At 31.9% G+C, this 20878-nt stretch overlaps 2 protein-coding genes across 6 annotated transcripts; both read left to right on the top strand.

The window, feature by feature from the left end:
• Nucleotides 1-1898: 1898 nt before the first annotated feature.
• Nucleotides 1899-5509, top strand: LOC105137569 (kynurenine--oxoglutarate transaminase 1-like). 2 transcript variants are annotated; one of them, XM_011043368.1, is made up of 9 exons: nt 1899-2167; nt 2253-2383; nt 2468-2553; nt 2637-2731; nt 3310-3406; nt 4004-4118; nt 4376-4455; nt 4677-4802; nt 5060-5509. In XM_011043368.1, exons 1-9 carry the CDS (start codon nt 1986-1988, stop codon nt 5291-5293), a joined length of 1146 nt encoding a protein of 381 aa, XP_011041670.1. In that variant the 5' UTR covers nt 1899-1985; the 3' UTR covers nt 5294-5509. The 2 variants fall into 2 exon arrangements, with proteins under 2 accessions (XP_011041670.1, XP_011041663.1); XM_011043361.1 differs by having other exon boundaries at nt 4301-4455.
• A 3972-nt stretch (nt 5510-9481) lies between these two features.
• LOC105137546 (heparan-alpha-glucosaminide N-acetyltransferase-like) lies at nt 9482-16109 on the top strand. 4 transcript variants are annotated; one of them, XR_844616.1, is made up of 13 exons: nt 9482-9838; nt 9920-10057; nt 10205-10286; nt 10444-10520; nt 11363-11469; nt 12533-12653; nt 13483-13599; nt 13707-13798; nt 14070-14136; nt 14234-14312; nt 14403-14494; nt 14816-15406; nt 15849-16109. XR_844616.1 is itself a non-coding variant. In XM_011043340.1 (13 exons), exons 2-13 carry the CDS (start codon nt 10007-10009, stop codon nt 15987-15989), a joined length of 1170 nt encoding a protein of 389 aa, XP_011041642.1. In that variant the 5' UTR covers nt 9482-9838; nt 9933-10006; the 3' UTR covers nt 15990-16109. The 4 variants fall into 4 exon arrangements, 3 of the variants coding, with proteins under 3 accessions (XP_011041642.1, XP_011041632.1, XP_011041650.1); XM_011043340.1 differs by having other exon boundaries at nt 9933-10057; nt 15263-15406; XM_011043330.1 differs by having other exon boundaries at nt 9483-9838; nt 15263-15406.
• The last annotated feature ends 4769 nt before the right edge of the window (nt 16110-20878 follow it).

The following is a 20878-nucleotide window of genomic DNA, read 5'->3' as shown; positions in this document are numbered from 1 at the left end:
AAATACACTTCTAAATTTCATATTTTTATATCTATACAATCAATCATTATTTATTAAAATATTATAAAAAAATTTATATACAAATTACATTTTCATTTTCATGTATTATTTGAAATTATAATAATGATTATTTTTTAAAGTATTTTTTATTTGTAAATATGTTAAAATAATATTTTTATTTTTAAAATAATATTTTTATTTTTAAAATTTATTTTTAATATAAACATGTAAAAATAATATAAATATATACAAAAAATTAACTTAAGACAGACAAAATAAAAATATTCAAAAACATTTTTTTTTTTTACCGTAAAAACAACACTGTTGATGGTTAGCTGATCATTATTATCCTAGCAAGTTTCAATTTCTGTCGAGGAATCTTGTTCAAATTGGTAATGATATAATTATGATTACTTTAAATAAAAAACCTTGCATTAACCTTTAGCCTCACATGTCAAAGTTGGGGCTTTACAAGGGTTTGTATAAAATGAATATTAAAATCTTTTTTAATTTTTATGTTTCAAGAATTGTTCTTTAATTGTTTATTTATTTATTTAAAATTATTTTTTTATATTTTCAAATCATTTTAATATGCTAAAATTAAAAATAATTTTAAAAAAATAAAAAATATTATTTCAATATGTTTCCAAACAAAATATATCTTAAAAAACAATTGTTGCTACGTTCTTAAATACCTTATAAAAATATTTTTATTAATTTTAATTGAAATTATCTTGACATCATCAATTAAATATCTCATCAATTTATAAAATGTAAAAGGAAGGTAAACCAAGGATTTTAGAATTCAATTATGTTCCTCACAATGGATACGACAATTAATAACTATTATTATATTTTCAAATACATTCTAAATATATTTTTATCAATTTTAATAGGGATTATCTTGACACTATAAATTAAATATCTCAAAATTTTAAAATATAAATTTATAAAACCTAAAAGGAAGTTAGACCGAGGATTTTTAAATTCAATCATGTTACTTATAATTAATAACTATTATTATATTTTCAAATACATTCTAAAGATATCTTTGTCAATTTTAATTGGGATTATCTTGACATTGTAAATTAAATATCTCATAAAATTTTAAATATAAATTTATAAAATGTAAAAGGAAGTTAGGCCAAGGATTTTTAAATTCAATTATGTTACTTACAATAGTCACAACAATTAATTTTTTTTCTGATCTTGTTACTAGTTTTGAATGATATGAGATGACATGCTCGTGCGTTGCCGCGAGTTTATAAAATAAATGCACTATATAGTGTTATAATTGTGAATCAGTGCTGGATAAGTAATAGAAATTAAAGGTATGATGGAGCAAATATTTCATTACGGGAAAAAAGATCATGTTCATGATCAAAAACTTAGAGACTGGACAAATTGATTTGTAGCAATCTACAGTATTTTGTGAAGAAAGATACAGTACTTTCGTCATATAATTTAGTTTTTTTGTCAATAAAAAATAAGAAAAATACAAAGCTAAACTCTTTACCAACTCAATATTAAAAAAACCAACAAAGATAATTTTGGAATGAAAAAAACCCGCGAGGAAAAACATTGTAGCAATTGACAATGTTTTGTGAGGGAAACTACAGTGCTTTCCCCAATAAAATAAAATAAAAAACTATTTAGAGAAATATTGTAGCAATCTATAGTGTTTTGTAAGAAAAACTACAACGTTTTCCCCACATGATTTAATTTTATTGTAATTATAATTATTAACCAACTCAATATTAAAAAAAAATCAACAAAGATAATCTTGGAAAAAAACCCGCGCATGCTGGCTGGATCGAACTATTTTAAACGGGCCCACATTCGACCTGAATCAAGCCCATTCCAGTTGCCAAGCCCCAAAATCTTACGTCAAATTTAACCGGGAGAGCACAGAAGATAAATCGGAGAACTAGAATAGCAGAAGACAAGACAATAGAAGATAAGAGAGTGGGTACAAAATTAAGGCAATGGAGCAGAAGCTATCCTCAGTGGCGAAGACTTTTACTCCTTCACCAATTCAAGAACTCTCCCATTTAGCTCAGAGAAGCAACGCTATCAACCTCGCAGAAGGATTCCCTGACTTCCCTGCTCCTTCCCACCTAAAAAAAGCTGCAATTTCCGCCATCAATTCTGACTTCAACCAGTACAGGTGATTGCTTTTTCAATTTTCTGGAAGATTTTTTTTATTTCCTGGTAATATCAACCGAGATAGCCTAGCTGTTTTGTGAATTAAGGCATGTGCAAGGAATTTGTGACCACTTGGCGAATATTATGAAGGAAATGCATGGTTTAGATTTTGATCCTCGGACTGATATGGCTATTTGCTGTGGCCAAACTGAGGCATTTGCAGCCGCAGTGTTTGCTAGTATGTTGTGCACTCTAATTCTTTGTAAATGGTAGTAACTTATCCAGATGTTTCGCTTACTAAATTATTGTTCTGTTTGGACAGTAATAGACCCGGGCGATGAGGTTGTGCTATTTGACCCTTCATATGAAACATACGAGGGATGCATTAGGATGGCTGGGGGAATACCTGTAAGTTTTTTTTGTTAAAAAAATTGGTTCCGAACTGTATTATCATGGTTAAAGAGTTTTGAGTGATTGAAAATTATTCGCAGGTGTATGTTGCACTTGAACCACCCCATTGGACATTGGATCCTGACAGATTCATCAATTCTTTTACTGCAAGAACAAAAGCTGTAATATTAAACAGGTTAGAAATTCCAATCAATGAGACAATATTGTCCTTTTATTTTTAAAAAGAGTCTATTTGTTTCACAATGGAGGTTCAATTGGCAACTTTTCATTGATTTTGAGTAAAAAAGTTGTTCATATTCTCGTAAACTATTCCTCGAAAGAATTCCTTACTGTCTGTAAATAATTGTCTGTCTTGCATATTTGAATGTGTTGTTTGTTACCATGATGAGAATAAGAGCGAAATCAAGAGAGATATAAATTGAAAAGTGACAGACAATGCTAGGACAACAATTGGCCTAACTGGATGAAATCCAGGCAAATGCTCTGCCCAAAAACCTCACATTAATTGCTTGCAAAGTCACAGATGGAAAAAAGTTCTTTTGGATTATTTGATAGATCACCCAAGAAATTGCTTGATCAATAGCACACTCTGAGTCCATAACTATTGTTATAACCTGACAATTGATATTTAGCTATAAAGAAACTCAATCAAAATTTTAGCATGTTAAACGTGTGATTATTTAATTTGTTCACCATCTATTCCCAGTCACAATACTTTCGGATTTAGAGACTTACTAACATGAAGTGGCACAGCCCTCATAATCCAACTGGCAAAGTTTTCACTAAAGATGAGCTTGAGACTATTGCTGGAGCTTGCTGCAGAAGAGATTGCATGGCTATAACAGATGAAGTATGACAATCCTTTTTCTTATTCCTGGGAAAATTAACTGGATTGGCTATAGGCTAGTCATTCACTAGTTGTTGCTACTAATTCCTGCTCCTTCACCATCTCTGTGAAAACCCAATTTGCACACTTCTTTTCACCAGTTGATTTGATCCCTTGCATAATCTTTTGTATCTCTGGCAATGATTTTTTTTTATTTCCCATATCTCTTCCCTTTCCGTAATTATGAGACTGATGCAAAAAGGAGGAGATAGCATTGCCTTTTAGGTTACTATTTTGCCTTGTTTATAATAGTGATTTGAACTTGTTTGAACAGGTGTGGTTTTGGGCCTTTTGGCTAATATATGAAGCTACCGCATGATTTGTCATCTTGACCCTTGTAGACATTTGAACAGGCTTTGATTTGTTGAAGATGTTAAGGTTCTTGAGGCTAAAAATGTTCAAGACATGTTAACTATGCATATGACGTTCAACATGTTTAGAAAAGTTCAGAAGTTTCTCTCTTAAATTATCATTGTATTGTGCTGCTAGTGTTAGTCAAAACGACTAGAAGCAAGAATGCATTGTCTCTCCTATGTCAGAAGGATTGTTTGTCTCCTGCAGGTATATGAGCATATTACATATGACAACATAAAGCACATATCCCTTGCCTCTTTTCCAGGAATGCAAGAGCGGACTATCATTACATCTTCCTTATCAAAAACTTTCAGTGTCACAGGTCAAAGCTGCCATCCTACTCAATTAAGTTATCCTCAGAATTAGTTCATGCTGGAAAATCCAATTCTTTAATATGTGTGGGATTAAATACATCTCATTTTATTTATCTTCCTCTGTGCTCTCTACATCAAGTTTCAATTATGTCATAGATTTGCACTCTTACTTCTGTATGCTGTTTATTAGGATGGAGAGTGGGTTGGGCAATTGCTCCAGCTTTCTTTGCCTCTGCAATAAGAAACATTCATATTAAAATTACAGATTCTGCTCCAGCGCCTTTCCAAGAAGCTGCCTTGACTGCTTTGAGAAGCCCCCCAGAGTACTTTGAAAAATTGAGAAGGGTGGGTCCTTACAAGCTTTAACTGCACTTGGTTTTGTTGAAATGAGTGCCACAATATCTGTTTGAATAAATCCGAAGAGTGGTCCCTTAAAAGCTTCTGTTACACCTGCTTTCATGAAAGTGGTTCCTGCAACCGCTAAGTATTCAGTACAAGAATGTTAGCATATTAATTTTTCTATTTATTGTAATTGATGCTGACAAGACATATCTTTTGACGCACAGGAATATGAATCAAAAAGAGACTACATTGTTCACTTGATTGCAGGAATTGGTTTTCAGATTAAGTTTAAGCCTCGGGGTGCATTCTTTTTATTTGCAGAACTTCCTGAAAATTACTTGCTTTCTGATGTAAGTGCACTCTTCACTCTCTCTTTCTTTTTAGTAGTTTCTTTGTGAGTGCCTCCGGGTGCATTCTTTTTATTTGCAGAACTTCCTGAAAATTACTTGCTTTCTGATGTAAGTGCACTCTTCACTCCCTCTTTCTTTTTAGTAATTTCTTTGTGAGTGTTCATTACTTGTAGGCCTCACATGAGCAAATATTTGTAAGTGGTGTTCTCCCATCTGTTATCCTATGAAGTGTTAATTATCCATTTGGATTGTTTCAGGTAGAATATGTCAAGGAATTAATAAAACGAGCAGGAGTGGTGGCAGTACCAGGTTGTGGATTTTTTCACACAACTTTGTCTACAGAGAAATTATCTCAGGTAGGTTGCAGTTACCAGGAGAGATACATCAGGTTTGCTTTTTGTAAAAGCAGTGCTACATTGGCTGCTGCAGCACAAAAACTTGCTGAGCTTTCAGATGCTATGGGGGGTGTCATTGGTGGGAAGAATGCATGATGTTCCATGGATCTAAAGTCACCGGGAGCAATGTAACTTTTGTGGACCTAGTGTGAATGACGATCTGGCTTATTTTATATTTTAACTAATCAAAGCCCTATGAAAGTGTTGGTATGGGGAGGTATTCTTTCAAATGGTGAAGGCTCACTATCTGTCATCTTATTAAACAATTGAAAAAAATTCATCTGATCATAGCTATTTTTTTTCGGTGCTTGAGAGATGTGTTCAGAAGCAATCTGATCATTGTGTCCAAGGTGCTGGTGTTGGGGGTCCATATCATATGTTTACGATGGAGGGGTTGCATAGAATATGGTGTTCCTGTCAAGCTTGGAAGTGCTTCCACCAGACAAAGCCACTAGTGCAGCTGCCAAACCTGCATTTCCTGCAATGGCTGGCTCCATATAATTATTGGAGCGGATATCCTGGAAACCATTCCAGTTATCAGGGGACAGCAACCATGGCTATTTGGATTTGGTTTAGGAATCAGGACTGGCCCTTCATTTCCGTCCTATGCATCCATACCTGACCCGTGTTTTTTGGAATTGAAGAGCCTCTATGAGAGATGATCACAAAGCCTACAAGATAGCTCATGCTATAAGGGGTTTTGCTTAGGATGTAATCAATCTGACTCCTTGCAAGATTTCACAAAACTTCATTTGAGTAAAATTTAAATCTGCAATGCCGTCCTGGCGGCATTTTAACTTCGAGAGACTAGTATTTCGTAGCCATGAAAGCCGCTTTCACCACATATTGAGGCCGTGGTCTTCCACGGTTTAATTTAATCAACCTTCCCTTTGTTCTATTGAAGGTTTGCAAAACTGGTGAGTATGAGCACGTTATGTTTTCTACGTGCCTTTGAAATGTGCTCAGCATCTCTTCATGTGGATAACCGAAGTCCAAGAAAATTCTCATTCGACTCGGAAGCAACTGGGCACCAGCAAGCTTGGTGTCCCAGCTAAATACCCTCCCGATTCGGACCTCCAAGTAAGCTTGTTGTCATTATTTAACCAGGTTAGATAGGAATTGTAATTGTCCTCGGGTCGAATCCAACCATATTCATCATGTTTTCCGCAGATCGGCCCGCGGCCCTGTGAAATGATGCTGCCTAAACGAATTGAGGAATTGAAGGTTTTGAGAAGGTAGTCAGTCCATGAAACATTATTTTGCCTTGGAAGCCTTCCGGCTGCAATTTATTAGTAAATCGAAACAAAAATCAAGTTGAGGAACAAAGAAGAGAGGACTACAATATGGACCTTTTTTTGCCATATTCCCAGGAAAGCAAATTAGGTTGCCCGTGTTAATTTATGGGAATGTGAGATGATCCAATAGAGGATCCACCGGTAAGACTAATTGATCCGATGATTAATTGCCAACTTTTTTCATTTAATACAAAAATATAATTAGTCCGAATAAGAAATCAATGTTGAAATTCAAATTTCATTCATTCAATTCAATTTGGGGATATATATTTGGAACAGACTGATTGAGAGTCAAATTTCTACTCCAAGATATCTGAATATTTAAGAAAATTGTGTTGGTTATATGGTGCTCTGTATTGTGCATCGGGAGAGAGAAAATTGTGAATTTCAGTAATGTTTTCCTTCTTCTTCTTTTTTCTGTCTTTGAAGAATTTTTTTGCTTGTCTTTTTTTTTTAATCCCCGCCTTTAACATTATGTTAATTGGGATTTATAGCTAAATGATTTATATCGATTTATTTTTTATATGATTACTTTTATGAAAAATTATTTTAATCTTAGATTAGTGCTTGATTTTATAAAATAAAATTTAATCTTGTTGCTTGCAAAAAAATTAATTTTGGTATTAATAAATTTTATTTGACAAAAAAAATTTTATTTAAGTGTTTTTAATCCCTTATTTTAACAGAAAAATAGGTCGAGATTTAGGGTTTTTTTTTAATTGAAATGGATTTTAAGTTTTTTGACTAATTAAATATTATATTTTAGGTTAGATATGGGTTTTATTAAAAATTTTGTGAGTTTCCTGAGTGTTTTTATATGAAAATAGAAGAAGTTGAAAACATGTTTTTTTAGATACGAAGAGTTGATGATATTTCAGCTATAATTGGAATATAACTGGTGGATGCATCATCTACTACTCCAAACAACGAGTCATTTGTTTTTTATTAATAAATAAATAAATAATATTTCGTCCACCCATTTTAAGGAGAAAAAAGAAAAAAATTGTAATGGGCCATGCATGATGATATAACCAAGCCCAAACATTTATTCTCTTTTTTTTGGTCTTTATGTATTGGTTTTTATATTTTTCCATCGATTTTAATATAAATTCATTAAGATAAGTTAATCATAAATATATTTGAGGTGTTAATTTATTAAATACATTTAATTCTTACTTTGTTTCCAATAATATTGTCATATTTTTAAAAAATATTAGCGAATGCTATTTTTGCGCACCACATTATTATCGTTTTAAAAAAATTTATTTAGGTGATTTCAGTGCACATGTTTTTTTATTATCATATAATTAAATAAAAAATAATTTATAAAAAAATTAATAAACTTAACTAGATTCATGAACTGGGTTGTAATAATGGTGGATTAATAAAAATTAGTCTTCTTAATATTTTTTTAAACACCTAATATGATGGTGTCTTGAAAAATCATCGCGATGAAAATATTATCGTTTTAATATTTTTTAAAATAAAACAATGACAACTTGAAAACCTTTTAAAGTAAATCAAATTCTGACCAAATTGATTAAGTCATGTTTAGATTTATCAAATTAATTTTTATATGATTTAATTTAAAACTTGAGGTAAATAAAAAGTTGTATAGAGATCTCAGTTTAACTCGACAGACTGAATTGAATTCAATAATACCAAAGAATTTCTCGTGGCAACACATAAACGGTATGTTATTGGAATATTATTTTTGTGTTTTTTAATATATTCATGTGAAAATATGGGAATACTATTTTTCTAATTACAACTTGCATTTATAATTCTAAAAAGATTAATTGTCTGAAAAAACATAGATGTTACGGCAAAAAATTGAGCATGTTTATAAGATTGAGAGGTTTAATTAGAGAGTTAATGATGCGAAACAAAGTGAAAATTGAAAGAAGTAAAGAGTGAAAGAAGAAGCTATGATGAGAGGAAGAAAATGAGCCGAGGAAGAGGGGACAAAATAGAGAGAGAGAGAGAGCAACTTGGAAGAGGGAAGATGCGACGTTTATCAAATTATTCAAAAGTAAGTACAAAGTAAAAAATCACTTATAAATATTAAAATTTCAAAACAACCAATAATTATGTTTATAACCTAAATAATTTTTTTAAATAATATAAAATAAACCTAATAATAAATCCAATTAAAATTTAATAATATAGGATTGAGTTATTTTTCATCATATTTGATTATAATCAGACATAAATTATATTTATGATTCAATGACTCAACCATGTATATATATATATAATTTTTATTTTAAATTATTTATTTTTTTGATGTATGTTCTATGATGATTTTTTATTTTTATTGAATAAATGGCATGGAACAAAAATATAATTTTTTGTAGTGATAAAAAATATATAAGAAATTATAAAAATTTAAAATATTGTTCTTCTTATTTTTAAAAAATAGTTTTTATATAAAAAACTTGGGTATTTCATGATATAAAATTAAATATTTTAATCAACATTTATTTTTTAACTTTTCAACTTGGTTTTGAATTTTTTTTTTTTAATGTTTACTAACACCTATAATTCTGTATCTATTTTATTAAACACACACACACACACACACATATATATATATATATATATATATATATATTAAATTTTAAATGAACATCTATTTTTTTTTACTATTAAAAAAAAATTGAAAATGCTGGCATATTTGTTTTTATAAAAAAAAATGATAGATCATAAAGCATTTCCTAGTTAGCTTATATAATTTTGAGATATTTATTTTGTTTATTTAGAAATGTGGTTATAATTATTTTTTAAAATATATTTTATTTAGAAATGTATTAAATTGATATTTTTATATTTTTTATATTAACATATTAAAATAAATTTAAAGTATAAAAATTATTAATTATTAATTTAAAATATAAAAATAAAATTATTTTTAAAATATAAAAACAAATAAGTGAAGTTGGCATGGTTATTTTGGGGAAGCGGTTCCTGCTGTCTGAGACTTGTCCCTCTCGGGATGCGACACGTGTCAGGTCATTTTATAACACTATCAAGTATCAAGTCGGATTGTTAAATTCCAGCGGTCAACAAGCAGGAGCTCTTCAAGTGATTCGACTGGAACCGATCGAACACACAAAAACAAAAAGCAACAGCAGAAAGGGAAGAATTAATGCCTAGTATGATCGCAGTTACGACAACAGAATTAGATGAACGACAACGAGAACCCCTTCTACACAATCCCCGTTCTCTTTCCAATGAAGAAGAAGAAGAGATCACCAACACGCCTTCAACCTCATCATCCAACGCATCGCCACCACCAACTCAACGCCTCCTTTCTCTCGACGTTTTCCGTGGCCTTACCGTCGCTGTAATTAAGCTCAATTTCTCATTTCCATTTTAACAATTTTTGTTTCATTTGTATATATTTGATGATTAAGTTGTTCGACAGCTCATGATTTTAGTTGATGATGCTGGTGGAGCTTTTCCTTGTATTAATCACTCTCCGTGGTTTGGTGTGACGCTTGCCGATTTTGTGATGCCTTTTTTCCTCTTTGTTGTTGGTGTCTCTATCAGTTTAGTTTTTAAGGTAACAAAAAGTCTCTTCAACTGTTGCCTTGCATCTTTTCTGCTCTTTCATTCCTTTGTTGTAGTTCTGTACACTTCATAACAATTTTTTTTAAGAAATAAGTTATTTTATATCTTTGATTCGCGAGTAATTTGTGTCACCAAGCAGAAAGTATCTAGCAAACCAATGGCCACAAAAAAAGTCATACTGAGGACTATCAAACTATTTCTTCTGGGATTATTGTTGCAAGGTATGTTACCATGCCCGTTTCTTAAATTCCTGAAATTAGCATTTTCATTTTGCTATTTGATAGGCATTTCAATATTTCACGTGCATTGTGGATAACCAGTTCGTAGTTTCGATATAATAGGAACTGATACTGTATATCTTCTTGGAAATTTGCAAAGGTGGGTATTTCCATGGACGCCACGATTTAACATACGGGGTTGATGTGAGCAAGATACGTTGGATGGGCGTGCTACAGGTAGTTTTCCTGAATAAGCATTGATATCAGGCAATACTTTTGTTTTAATCAAACTTCTATTGCATGGCATCTACCAATACATTCTTCCGTTGGACCCTACCGACGTGATGGCATTATGCCACAGTTTACCTAGAATAGCCATGCCAGCACATGCTTGTATACCACCATGCATGCAAGCACCATTCATATATGGCATGTTAGATGTTCAGATCCACAAAATTTGCAGTGGAATTGGCTATTGGAATTGGAAATTAATGGATTGATTATAGAAGATTATTGAAAACCTTACTGATTTCTGAGTTTGTGAATTAGTGGCTCAACATGCATGAATAGGAGAACTTTGATTTTATAAAACTTCATCCATCATAGGCAGTTATAGCTGATTCTGCATTGTCAAAAAACTAATTTAACCCAATAGTTTAAGCTATTAGGTGAGATTTCAAGATATGATTTATATTATTCTCTAACATATGCCCTCAATTGAAAGTATTTGGAACTTGAAATTTGCACAGATCCACATTGCATTGTGTATAATTTTTTATTAAATAAATGGGGATGGTGAGATTTGAACTCGTGATCGCTTGGTCATCAAAACTCTGATACCATGTCAAAAAACCAATTCAACCCAATAACTTAAGCTATTGAGTTAAAATGGTTCTTTGACATGCATTATGTAACTTCTAAGAATTTCATCATATGATTGTGAAGCCTGTAAGGCTCACTTGTTTTACCTCAATAAAATTTCTTTTTGTAATTATTGACAGATTCATAACTGGTATACTGTTGTAGACTTCATATTCCAATACAGTCACTAAACTTTGACATCCTTTTGTTAACTGTAGAGGATATCCATTGGATATCTCTTTGCTGCAATGTCAGAGATCTGGCTTGTGGACAGTATCATGGTCGACTCACCTATGGCTTTTGTGAAGAAATGCTACATCCAATGGTTGGTTCCCCTTTCTAGGATCTATACCATTTTCTTTACTCGTGCTGTTCTCGTGCAAGAAGACTTTTGACACAATAGGGGCAAGCTTGATTGGGAAAAAATTATAAATATTTTAGTATTTTATATGGCGGAACACATTTAGTAATTGTGCACTGGGATTGAGAAGATGGAGGTCTGTGACAGGCACAGGAATCTTGCAACGGTTTGAGTGATAGAGAAATAATAGTGCTGCAATTCCTTATATCACCATCCCTTTATCTGAAATAAAGCTTATAGATTACCCATCTCTTCCTAGACAGAAAAAAATGAATGCAGATAGACATCTTACTGCCACAAGCTGGTTATGGTAGAGAGATTGTAGAGATCAGTGAATAAGATATTACTCCCTTTTAAAATAGCTTAGATCTTAGTAGAGATGAGAAGCAATGGGACTTGATGCCTCTGGTTCAAGTCACGTGGCCTCTTTTTCTTGGTTTGTTCAGTTAAACAACAATATGTTCAAGCACTCATTAGCACCAGTAGACGTTGGATAAGTTTGCGTGCTTGAGACTGCCTATTTCTGGTGAATCTGAAATTACTAAGTGTCTTAACTTTTATTTAATTGTTCTGAATACTCTGAACCAGCAGTTGAGGAAATATGAAGTCCTAATAGGGCTTAAGTCAAATTTAGACCAAAAGTTCAATATTCCTTTTACAAGTCTTTCTGTCTGCATCAAACTGCCAATTTTCTCCCTTTTTATATCAATACCATGCTGGCATGATCTTTCTGGATCAGAGGAGCATTTTCTTCTGTGATTTTTTATACTATAATCATGCTGTTGTTTTCAAGAATAACATGATTTTATAAGAATTTTAATTCCATTTTTGCATCATTATACCTAAATTCAAGGTTTAGGTTATTGTCCAACTGTAATCTGAATGCTAGATAAGATAGTTTTATACATATCAGTGTGAAAGTAAATTTAGTTAAAAAGATTGTTACTTTAATGATTTTGATGATAAAGGTCATTGGTACATCGGTTCTAATTTTCTGCGAGTGTTCAATTTTTGTTTTGTTTTGCAGGATGGTTGCTTTCTTATTTTGCACATTTTACATGTGCTTGCTGTATGGCCTTTATGTTCCAGACTGGGAATTCGAAGTTCCAAGTACAAATCTGTTTGGATATGAATTCGGTACTAAAATTGTGAGTTGAGTTGTTTTACCAGTTCATGTACCATGTAACATGGCACTATCCAGTAAAAGTTTGGTTATATCAGCAAAGAAGATGACGTGATATTTTTCTTTTTTCAATCTGTCGCATAATGATTAGTTTTTATTGTTTCTGGGATTAGGCTTTGTTCGGTAAACTTTGTTACTGGGCCATTTTTCACTGGAAGTTTAATTTCTGTTGATTTGTCAACCACTTTCTTCTCCAACAATGTCCTTTTTCTCCATCGCTGTTTGCATTTTTTTTTTGACATATCATTTAAAATCCTCTTGCCACGGGAATCCAGACAACAATCAAATAGCTGTGAACCCATTTTCTTGAAATATATAATGGATGTCTTGTTTGATTTCTGCTCATCAGTGTGATGGTCTTTCATCTCTTCTTTACTTTCAGCTTTTTACTCCAAATGTAACCAAGTCCCATGAATCTATTGAACACTGTCACAACTTTTTAATATATTGAACTGCAATCAATAAAGAAAGTTACCAGGAAGAACCATCAAACTAGACATGACAGCTAAGCTGGTGTGTTCAGTTGACTACCCTTTCTTTATGGTTAAGTTTAATAACCAGGTGACTATTGAACTGAACTCTATTTTCAAAGGATGCAAGTTAAAACCTGATTTTCTTTCATCGGAAGGTATTTATGGTTTTATCAATGTGATGTAACATGCTGTGAAATAATTATTTCCCTTTCATGCTATTACCATTTTTTTCTAATGGAATTCTTGCTAATGTCAAGCTTTAATTCTATTATTCTCCCTCGTTTATGGAACTGATTCAAACCACCATATCATGTTTCATAGGTGAATTGTGGAGTGAAGGGCAGTCTTGAACCTCCTTGTAATGCAGTTGGTCTGATTGACCGATTTTTTTTTGGTGAACATCATCTATATCAACATCCTGTGTATAGAAGAACAAAGGTGATGTTGCTCCCTAACAAGTAAAATTGGTTTCTTTCCTTCATCAGGGCTTCAACTCTCCACATAATCATTTGGCCGAAAGGATCTTGACATTAATTGTTTCACAGCATTGTAGTGTTAATTCTCCTGACTACGGACCTCTGCCACCAAATTCACCTGGGTGGTGCCTTGCTCCATTTGACCCAGAGGGCATCTTGAGGTCAGATAACTGCAGCACTTTCTCTTGCTCATTTTCACAAATTACCACAGATTATTGCTCCATTATATTAACACTCATAAAAGCCAAGTATCCCCTTCAAATGCTTCACTGTACAAAAGAATGGTGATAAATCTGTTAACATGTCAGCAAATCATTGACTTTTTTTTTGCCAACTTTTTAATAATATCGATTTATTTTGTTTAACAACCTTTTTAACCATAGGAAACCACAATGAATAGTGTTGATTTCTTTTGTTTACAACCCTTTTCAGTTCTTTGATGGCTGCTATTACATGTTTTCTTGGATTGCAGTTTGGTCATATCCTTGTTCATTTCAAGGTATGACACATTGTAGTGCTTTTATGGATGTTTACTTTTTGTTCCTTACTATGTGTCTTTTACACCAATCTGTATTTATCTTGCTTCTTTGCTGCAGGGCCACATGCAAAGGCTGTGTTTGTGGTCTGTGTGTTCTTTCATCATACTAATTACTGGATATGTTTTTGAACTTCTGGGTAGATTTCCTATTTTAACTGTTTTAAACATTAATGATTTCTTCCAGGATCCTCTCTGTTTCCACTAAATAATGTTTGTGAATATTTCAGGCGTTCCTCTTTGTAAACCATTATATACGTTGAGCTATATGTGCATTACAGCTGGAGCATCAGGCTTGGCTTTAACGATCATCTTTTACATAGTAAGTTTATCATTTGAGTACTACCTAATAAAAATAAAGATAAATAATGAATAAAAGACTTTTATTGTTGCATTGGGTAGTTTTCAGGACGTTCAGCAAAACTCATGATATTATTGACTCAAATCATGTAGCCTGAGCTATTCATATAATTTAATTGGGTTAAAGTCAAGGAAATTATGATAGTAGAAACAGGCCGTTTCTTCTTGACATGTCACGTCTATGGACTGAAAGCTTTGACTCAGTTTTAGTGTAGTTTTATCTGTGTTCTTAATACTCTTTTGGATACATTGACATGGCTTTTTATCAACTCACCACCAACAGGGAACATAAGCAGGTCAAGAGAGCTTGATTTTTCTTGTTATAATTTCTAAGCATCTTCCTGTCCTCAAATTCATGGAACATGGTAAATTTGATTCTCATGTGGAGCTTTGGAATTATCTTGGCTTTTAAGATCGGGGAAGAAATAGCCTTTTGAGGATGTAGCGAATTTCCATGCCAGCTATAGGGGATTGGCTAAATCTTGGATCATTTTTGGGTGGTTGACAATATCAGAGTTTTAATCTTTTCTTATGACACGGCGTGCTTTTCATGCCATGGAGATGTTGGAACTATACAACTCTCAGTCCTATTGTTTTGTTATCCCCTTCCTTTTCTTTTCCTATTTTGACCCTGCTCGGGGGATGTGTGTTGTATGCAATTGAGAGGTTATTGAAAACTAAAAGGAGATTGGCGTGAAAGAATTGTTTCAGTTCAAACAATTTTATGCAGGTTGATGTCAAGCATTTTAGAAAGCCCACGATGATACTTCAGTGGATGGGAATGAATGCACTCATCATTTATGCGCTGGCTGCCTGTGACCTTTTCCCAGCAGCCATTCAAGGTTTCTATTGGGGCTCACCAGAAAACAATTTGGTAAGATTTTGTTTTCTATTTGGCTGCCAGCCCTGTTCTGTGTTCTTCCTTCACCGAATCCCTCCCCAAAATAAATATTTGTTCGTGTAATAGCTCGCTTTCTATTTCTTGGTGCAAGTTTCTGTGCTAACTCGGCAGGTGAACCCGCATGCAGAGGCGCACTCACGCACATACACAGATAGAGGATGGACCAGCTTACATGTTTAAAACTGTTATTATCACAATTTTTCAACCATTAATTTTCTTCAATCTAATGGCTAATACACGTTCACTATCTGGATATAAGTAGATATATGACTTTGTATGTCCTTGAAGGAAATCAGAACATACCAAAGTTACTTTTATAAAGGTCTATGGCTTGCTGAACCAATAGTCTATGGCCTCAATGATTCGATGCTTAATACAGTTTATAGACTGACTTTCAACTAAATATGACTTGCAGGTTGATGATACAGAATCGCTGTTCCAAGTCATGCTCCATTCAAAGAAGTGGGGCACCCTTGTTTTTGTAATTATGGAGATTTTATTCTGGGGCCTTGTGGCTGGTTTCCTACATTTGAAAGGCATTTATGTGAGACTCTGAAAGTATTGTAGATGCTGCTTTTCCCTGTGCAAGACTGTAAATTCTACCTTGTGAATAAAATAAAATTTAATGCGTGTAACCAGCAGCATTGTTATTCCTTCAACAGCGCCTTTTTGTTCAGTGATCCGCATAGTGATCTTTCGCTCGATCCTGAGAACCCCATGACGGTGGGATTTAATCCGAGCATCTGGCGGACATCTCCGAGCCTTCCTTTGTGTTATATATGTGGTGAGCCATCATCCATTACTGATGAGGTTGATGAGGTAGCTAACGGTCTGTTTGGAATTACTAAAAATTATTTTATAAAAATATTTTTAATTAAGATTAATTTGAAAAAATAAATATTTTATTAGAATGGTAGTTGAAATTGAAATTAAACAAAAAATAATTTAATATGTTTGGCTAAGAATCTTTTTAAAATTGAGATTATAAAATAATTTTAAAAAATATATATTAATATTAATAATTTTTAATTTAAATATTATAGATTTAACTATTGCTATTATATAATGAAATAAATAATATTTTTTATAAAATATTTTTTTATTATTCTATTAAATTATCTATAATTTATTTATGTATGAAATATATTTGACAAGTATTATAATTATTAATTAATGTTAAATATTAATTTTTTAAATAAAAAATAATTAAAAAAAAGATATTTTATTTTATTTTACTAGTCTTATATGTAGGTAATTATGTTTTAAGATATATTTAAATAATATTTTTTTATTTTATAAAATTTATTTTTGATATTAATATATAAAAATTTAATTTAATTTTTATTTATAAAAATAGCAAAATAATTATAATTTAACCATAATCCAAACATGACTATAATCATCATTTATAAGAAGAAAGCTAGTGATGGCTTGGTGTTGGCATAAATTATTTTATCCGGTGTGGTACCCAATGTATTTTCAGTTAGTTTTAATTTTTTACCATGTAGAGCCCACAAAGAATGAAAACTTAATTATTTACATAAACAAGTGGGACGCATGTGAAAGCAGCCTTTGGCTGCTTCTTCTAATCCTGCATTGCAAACGCAAAAAAATAATGGGGTTCATGAACAATAATTAGTGGTTTTTTTTTTTATCAAACATTTGGCTCCTGTGTTTTGCTTTAAATGCAATCTCCACCGCGTAAACAAATAATAACCTCTAAGTGAGCTTTGGTGCTTGAGGTGTAGTACATTTCTGTTTGGTATTTTGGTTTTGTCGTGTTTTAGATTGTAAATTTAACATGTTAATCTTGCGGGTTTGGATTGAATTTTTTTTATTTTTTTAATTTTATTTTTTAATTTTATTTTATATTTTCATTTAATTATCAAATAAGATCATGGGGATCTTTTAACAATATTTAGATGATATATTTCCATGATATTGGAAAACATTTATTTTTTGAGTTCATCACTTTCAATTTTGTTTGTAGTTTTATTCATTATTATTGTGTTTATTTTATTTATGTTAATAAATTAATTGAGCATATTAATCTTAATCTAGTTAATGATTCAAGTCTTGGATTTTCTTTGCTTTTTTAAGAACTCTTGCGACACCGTAGTATTAATTTTTTATGCCTCCAACGTAGCATAAGCCTCCTGTTTAGTTTTCAACTATTAAAGGATACATGTCCATTAATTAGCGGATTAATTTTATTGACTGCTAATCAACTGAGACCATATGCATGATAATGCATAATATATAGAGATCCATTCACTAGAGAAAGAAGATGTAGATAATCAAAGGAAAATATATGTTTAGCTGGTTTTGCTGCGCTTCAATTGGAAGTAAAAAAGTGTTATTCGGAGATGCTCGCTGTGTGCATATACAACGTCAATTTGGTTTCTGAAGCTAAATGATACAGCAGAATTATTGGTGGTGGTACTGCTAGGAAAACCTACGCGATTCACATCACATGGTGTCTACACAGATGATGGTGCATGCCTTTGAATTGAACCTTCCTAGATAAGCCATGCTCACGAAAACTATGTACTGTCTTCATGTCTTGTTACGGTCTCACATGCGCATGCACAGTTTCCAATCCTCATCCACTTTTAGACGGACGCAAAAGAAAAGGACGAGGCCCCTGGATTGAACTTCCTGTGCTTATATATGGACACAAATCACATGAATTACGGAACTTGGTTCTTAGATATATGCCAAGATACATGTCCCCTTGTGCAACCTTCGGGCAGGCAGTAGGCTTTGCCCCCACCTAACAAGTAAAAGTAACATTGCACATACGTCGCCTGCAATTTTTCTGGTCCATCCCTGATCTGATTTGACTAAAGAAGAAAAATCCATAATCTGGGTTTCTGGTTTGTCCAACAAGAGAAAAGATTATAATCTGATAATCATTCATGGATTCGGATTAATTGAATCAGGGATGAAATCTTAGGATATCATCTCAAGCCGCAAAGGTTTTTTTAGGTGGGATATGACAGAAATGCACTAATTAACTGGCCGGAGACGAAACTATAGCATGTGTAAAGTTGACCTAGCACAAGTGATCGATTCACAGCCATTCGCAGAGGCCTCAGTGCTGCAGGTCTTTATATATGCAGTAGGGCCTCTCAAGGATTGTGCAATCTATAGCATGATGTAATCTAGTAACACTTAAAACTTTATTCTACTTCACTTTGAAATGATAGGACGTTTTGTTGTAACTCATCTAAAATAATTTTTTATTTTTTGTATAAAGGTAGCCCTTAAATTTTACAGTAACATGAAAAAGTATTATTTTTTTATAATCATCAATTTAATACTAACAAAAATTAATTAGAAAACAGTGGTCACTTATTCTTTATATTCTAACTAATAGTTCAAGAGTTGACTATGTAAACTACATTTATAAACAAACGACACATTCAATGAATACAAATGCTTTCTGCTCTCCAACTTTTTTCTATTAAAACACTGTTGTGGGTCAGTTATTGCCTTCTGGAATAGGAAGCGACGGGCTAATCTTTTCAGCAGTCAATGGCTTTATGGGTGGCGCTAGTGTGAGGAAAATGAGAGATCAACAGAAAACAGAAGGAGAGATGCGTGAGGGTTTGCTCTATGGGTGTTGCTAGGTTTATGACAAAGGAGGTGGCTGTGGTGGCTGGTGCTATGAGGTGGTGTTGGTGTGAGGCAAAGGGGGAGATCGACATTGGATAGAGGGGTGAGGGTTGGTTTTTGTGTGGTCATGGTATGATCCACCTCATCTCGTGGTTTCTTGTCTCCATTTTCTTTTTTCTTTTTTTCTTTAATTTAACAGAACGAGTGTTTTGGTTTTTGTGTGGTCATACTGGCATGATCCACCTCACCTCGTGGTTTCTTGTCTCCATTTTATTTTTCTTTAATTTAACAGAACGAGTGTTCGGCTATTCACTTATCTTAATTAATTTTATAAATATTAAAATTAATAACTATATAAATTTTTAATATTTTTAAAATTCAAACTAATAACTTTTAAAAACATCTCAATTAATTTCACAAATATTAAAATTAATAATTATATAAATTTTTAATAATTAAAATTTATAAAACTCAAATTAATAACTTTCAAAAGCAAAACTAAATCAATGGTATATTATTCATCTAAATATGTGAGTTGTTGGGTCTCGGTAATTGCTCATTAGAGGTTTTTCTGTTTTATAGAACCATGCCATTTAAAATTAATTTACATTGTAGAAATGATTTGGTATATGGTGGAGAAGAAGAAAATGAATAAGATCTTAATTAAATTTATTATTTTTTCTATTATTGATTTTAATAAAATACACATACGTATATATTATATATATGATAAGCTTGTAATATTTCGAATTCTTTTATTGAATAAGTTCACCACTGAATATGTAAAGTGAAATTAACTATATAAATACTAGTGTGTAGAGTTTTTAAAATATAAAGGGAATGTGACGCCACGCTTGTTTATCAAGATTTTTAAAGTATTTTATAGGTATTTCGAGTAAAATTAAATGGGTTGAAAAAAAATTAATTAAAAAATTATAAATTTTAATTTCCATGTTAGAATCTAAAAAAAACGAGGGACACATTTTTTGCCAACAACCTTTTCAAAAAGAAAAAGAAAAAAAATCGTGGTCGACAACATGTTATGCACCCCATTACTGATTAAGGAAACAAAGGACCCCCCCTCCAAATTGGCTAGGAGCACTTGCCAGGCTGGCCAACAACATCTAATCCTTTTCTTTTTTAATTTTTTTGTTTTAATTAATATTTTTTATGAATTTTTACAAAATAATTTTTAAATTCATATTTAAATTAATACACATTCTCTCTACTTCTTACTTTATAACTAGTGCTTACTTTCATTTTTTTTAATAAATCAAATAATAATTGAATTCCCAGTAATAATTCTCTCTACTTTTTACTTTATAATTGAATTCCCAGTAATAATCATATAGACATTCATATTTTACCTTAAGATATTTCCAGTAAAATTAAATGGGTTGAAAAAAAAATTAATTAAAAAATTATAAATTATAATTTTCAAATCATGTTAGAATCTAAAAAAAACGAGGGACACATTTTTTGCCAACAACCTTTTCAAAAAGAAAAAGAAAAAAAATCGTGGTCGACAACATGTTATGCACCCCATTACTGATTAAGGAAACAAAGGACCCCCCCTCCAAATTGGCTAGGAGCACTTGCCAGGCTGGCCAACAACATCTAATCCTTTTCTTTTTTAATTTGTTTTCTTTTAATTAATATTTTTTATGAATTTTTACAAAATAATTTTTAAATTTATATTTAAATTAATACACATTCTCTCTACTTTTTTACTTTATAACTAGTGCTTACTTTCATTTTTTTTAATAAATCAAATAATAATTGAATTCCCAGTAATAATTCTCTCTACTTTTTACTTTATAATTGATT

Source organism: Populus euphratica, unplaced genomic scaffold (genome assembly GCF_000495115.2).
Source record: "Populus euphratica unplaced genomic scaffold, PopEup_1.0 scaffold2.1, whole genome shotgun sequence".
NCBI classification, from domain to species: domain Eukaryota; kingdom Viridiplantae; phylum Streptophyta; class Magnoliopsida; order Malpighiales; family Salicaceae; genus Populus; species Populus euphratica.
The sequence above is the reverse complement of the archived record's forward strand: the minus strand, read 5'-3'. Positions and strand labels throughout refer to the sequence as shown.

What these genes read in the sequence shown, in the direction of transcription:
- LOC105137546 (XM_011043330.1), top strand. Translation starts at nt 9,641, where the DNA reads ATGCCTAGTATGATCGCAGTTACGACAACAGAATTAGATGAACGACAA. An exon ending in TCTGGGATTATTGTTGCAAG is followed by an intron (nt 10,287 to 10,443) that starts GTATGTTACCAT and finishes AAATTTGCAAAG; the next exon opens with GTGGGTATTTCCATGGACGC. An exon ending in GCTCACCAGAAAACAATTTG is followed by an intron (nt 15,407 to 15,848) that starts GTAAGATTTTGT and finishes TATGACTTGCAG; the next exon opens with GTTGATGATACAGAATCGCT.
- LOC105137569 (XM_011043361.1), top strand. Translation starts at nt 1,986, where the DNA reads ATGGAGCAGAAGCTATCCTCAGTGGCGAAGACTTTTACTCCTTCACCA. An exon ending in GGATGGCTGGGGGAATACCT is followed by an intron (nt 2,554 to 2,636) that starts GTAAGTTTTTTT and finishes AATTATTCGCAG; the next exon opens with GTGTATGTTGCACTTGAACC. An exon ending in GCATGGCTATAACAGATGAA is followed by an intron (nt 3,407 to 4,003) that starts GTATGACAATCC and finishes TGTCTCCTGCAG; the next exon opens with GTATATGAGCATATTACATA.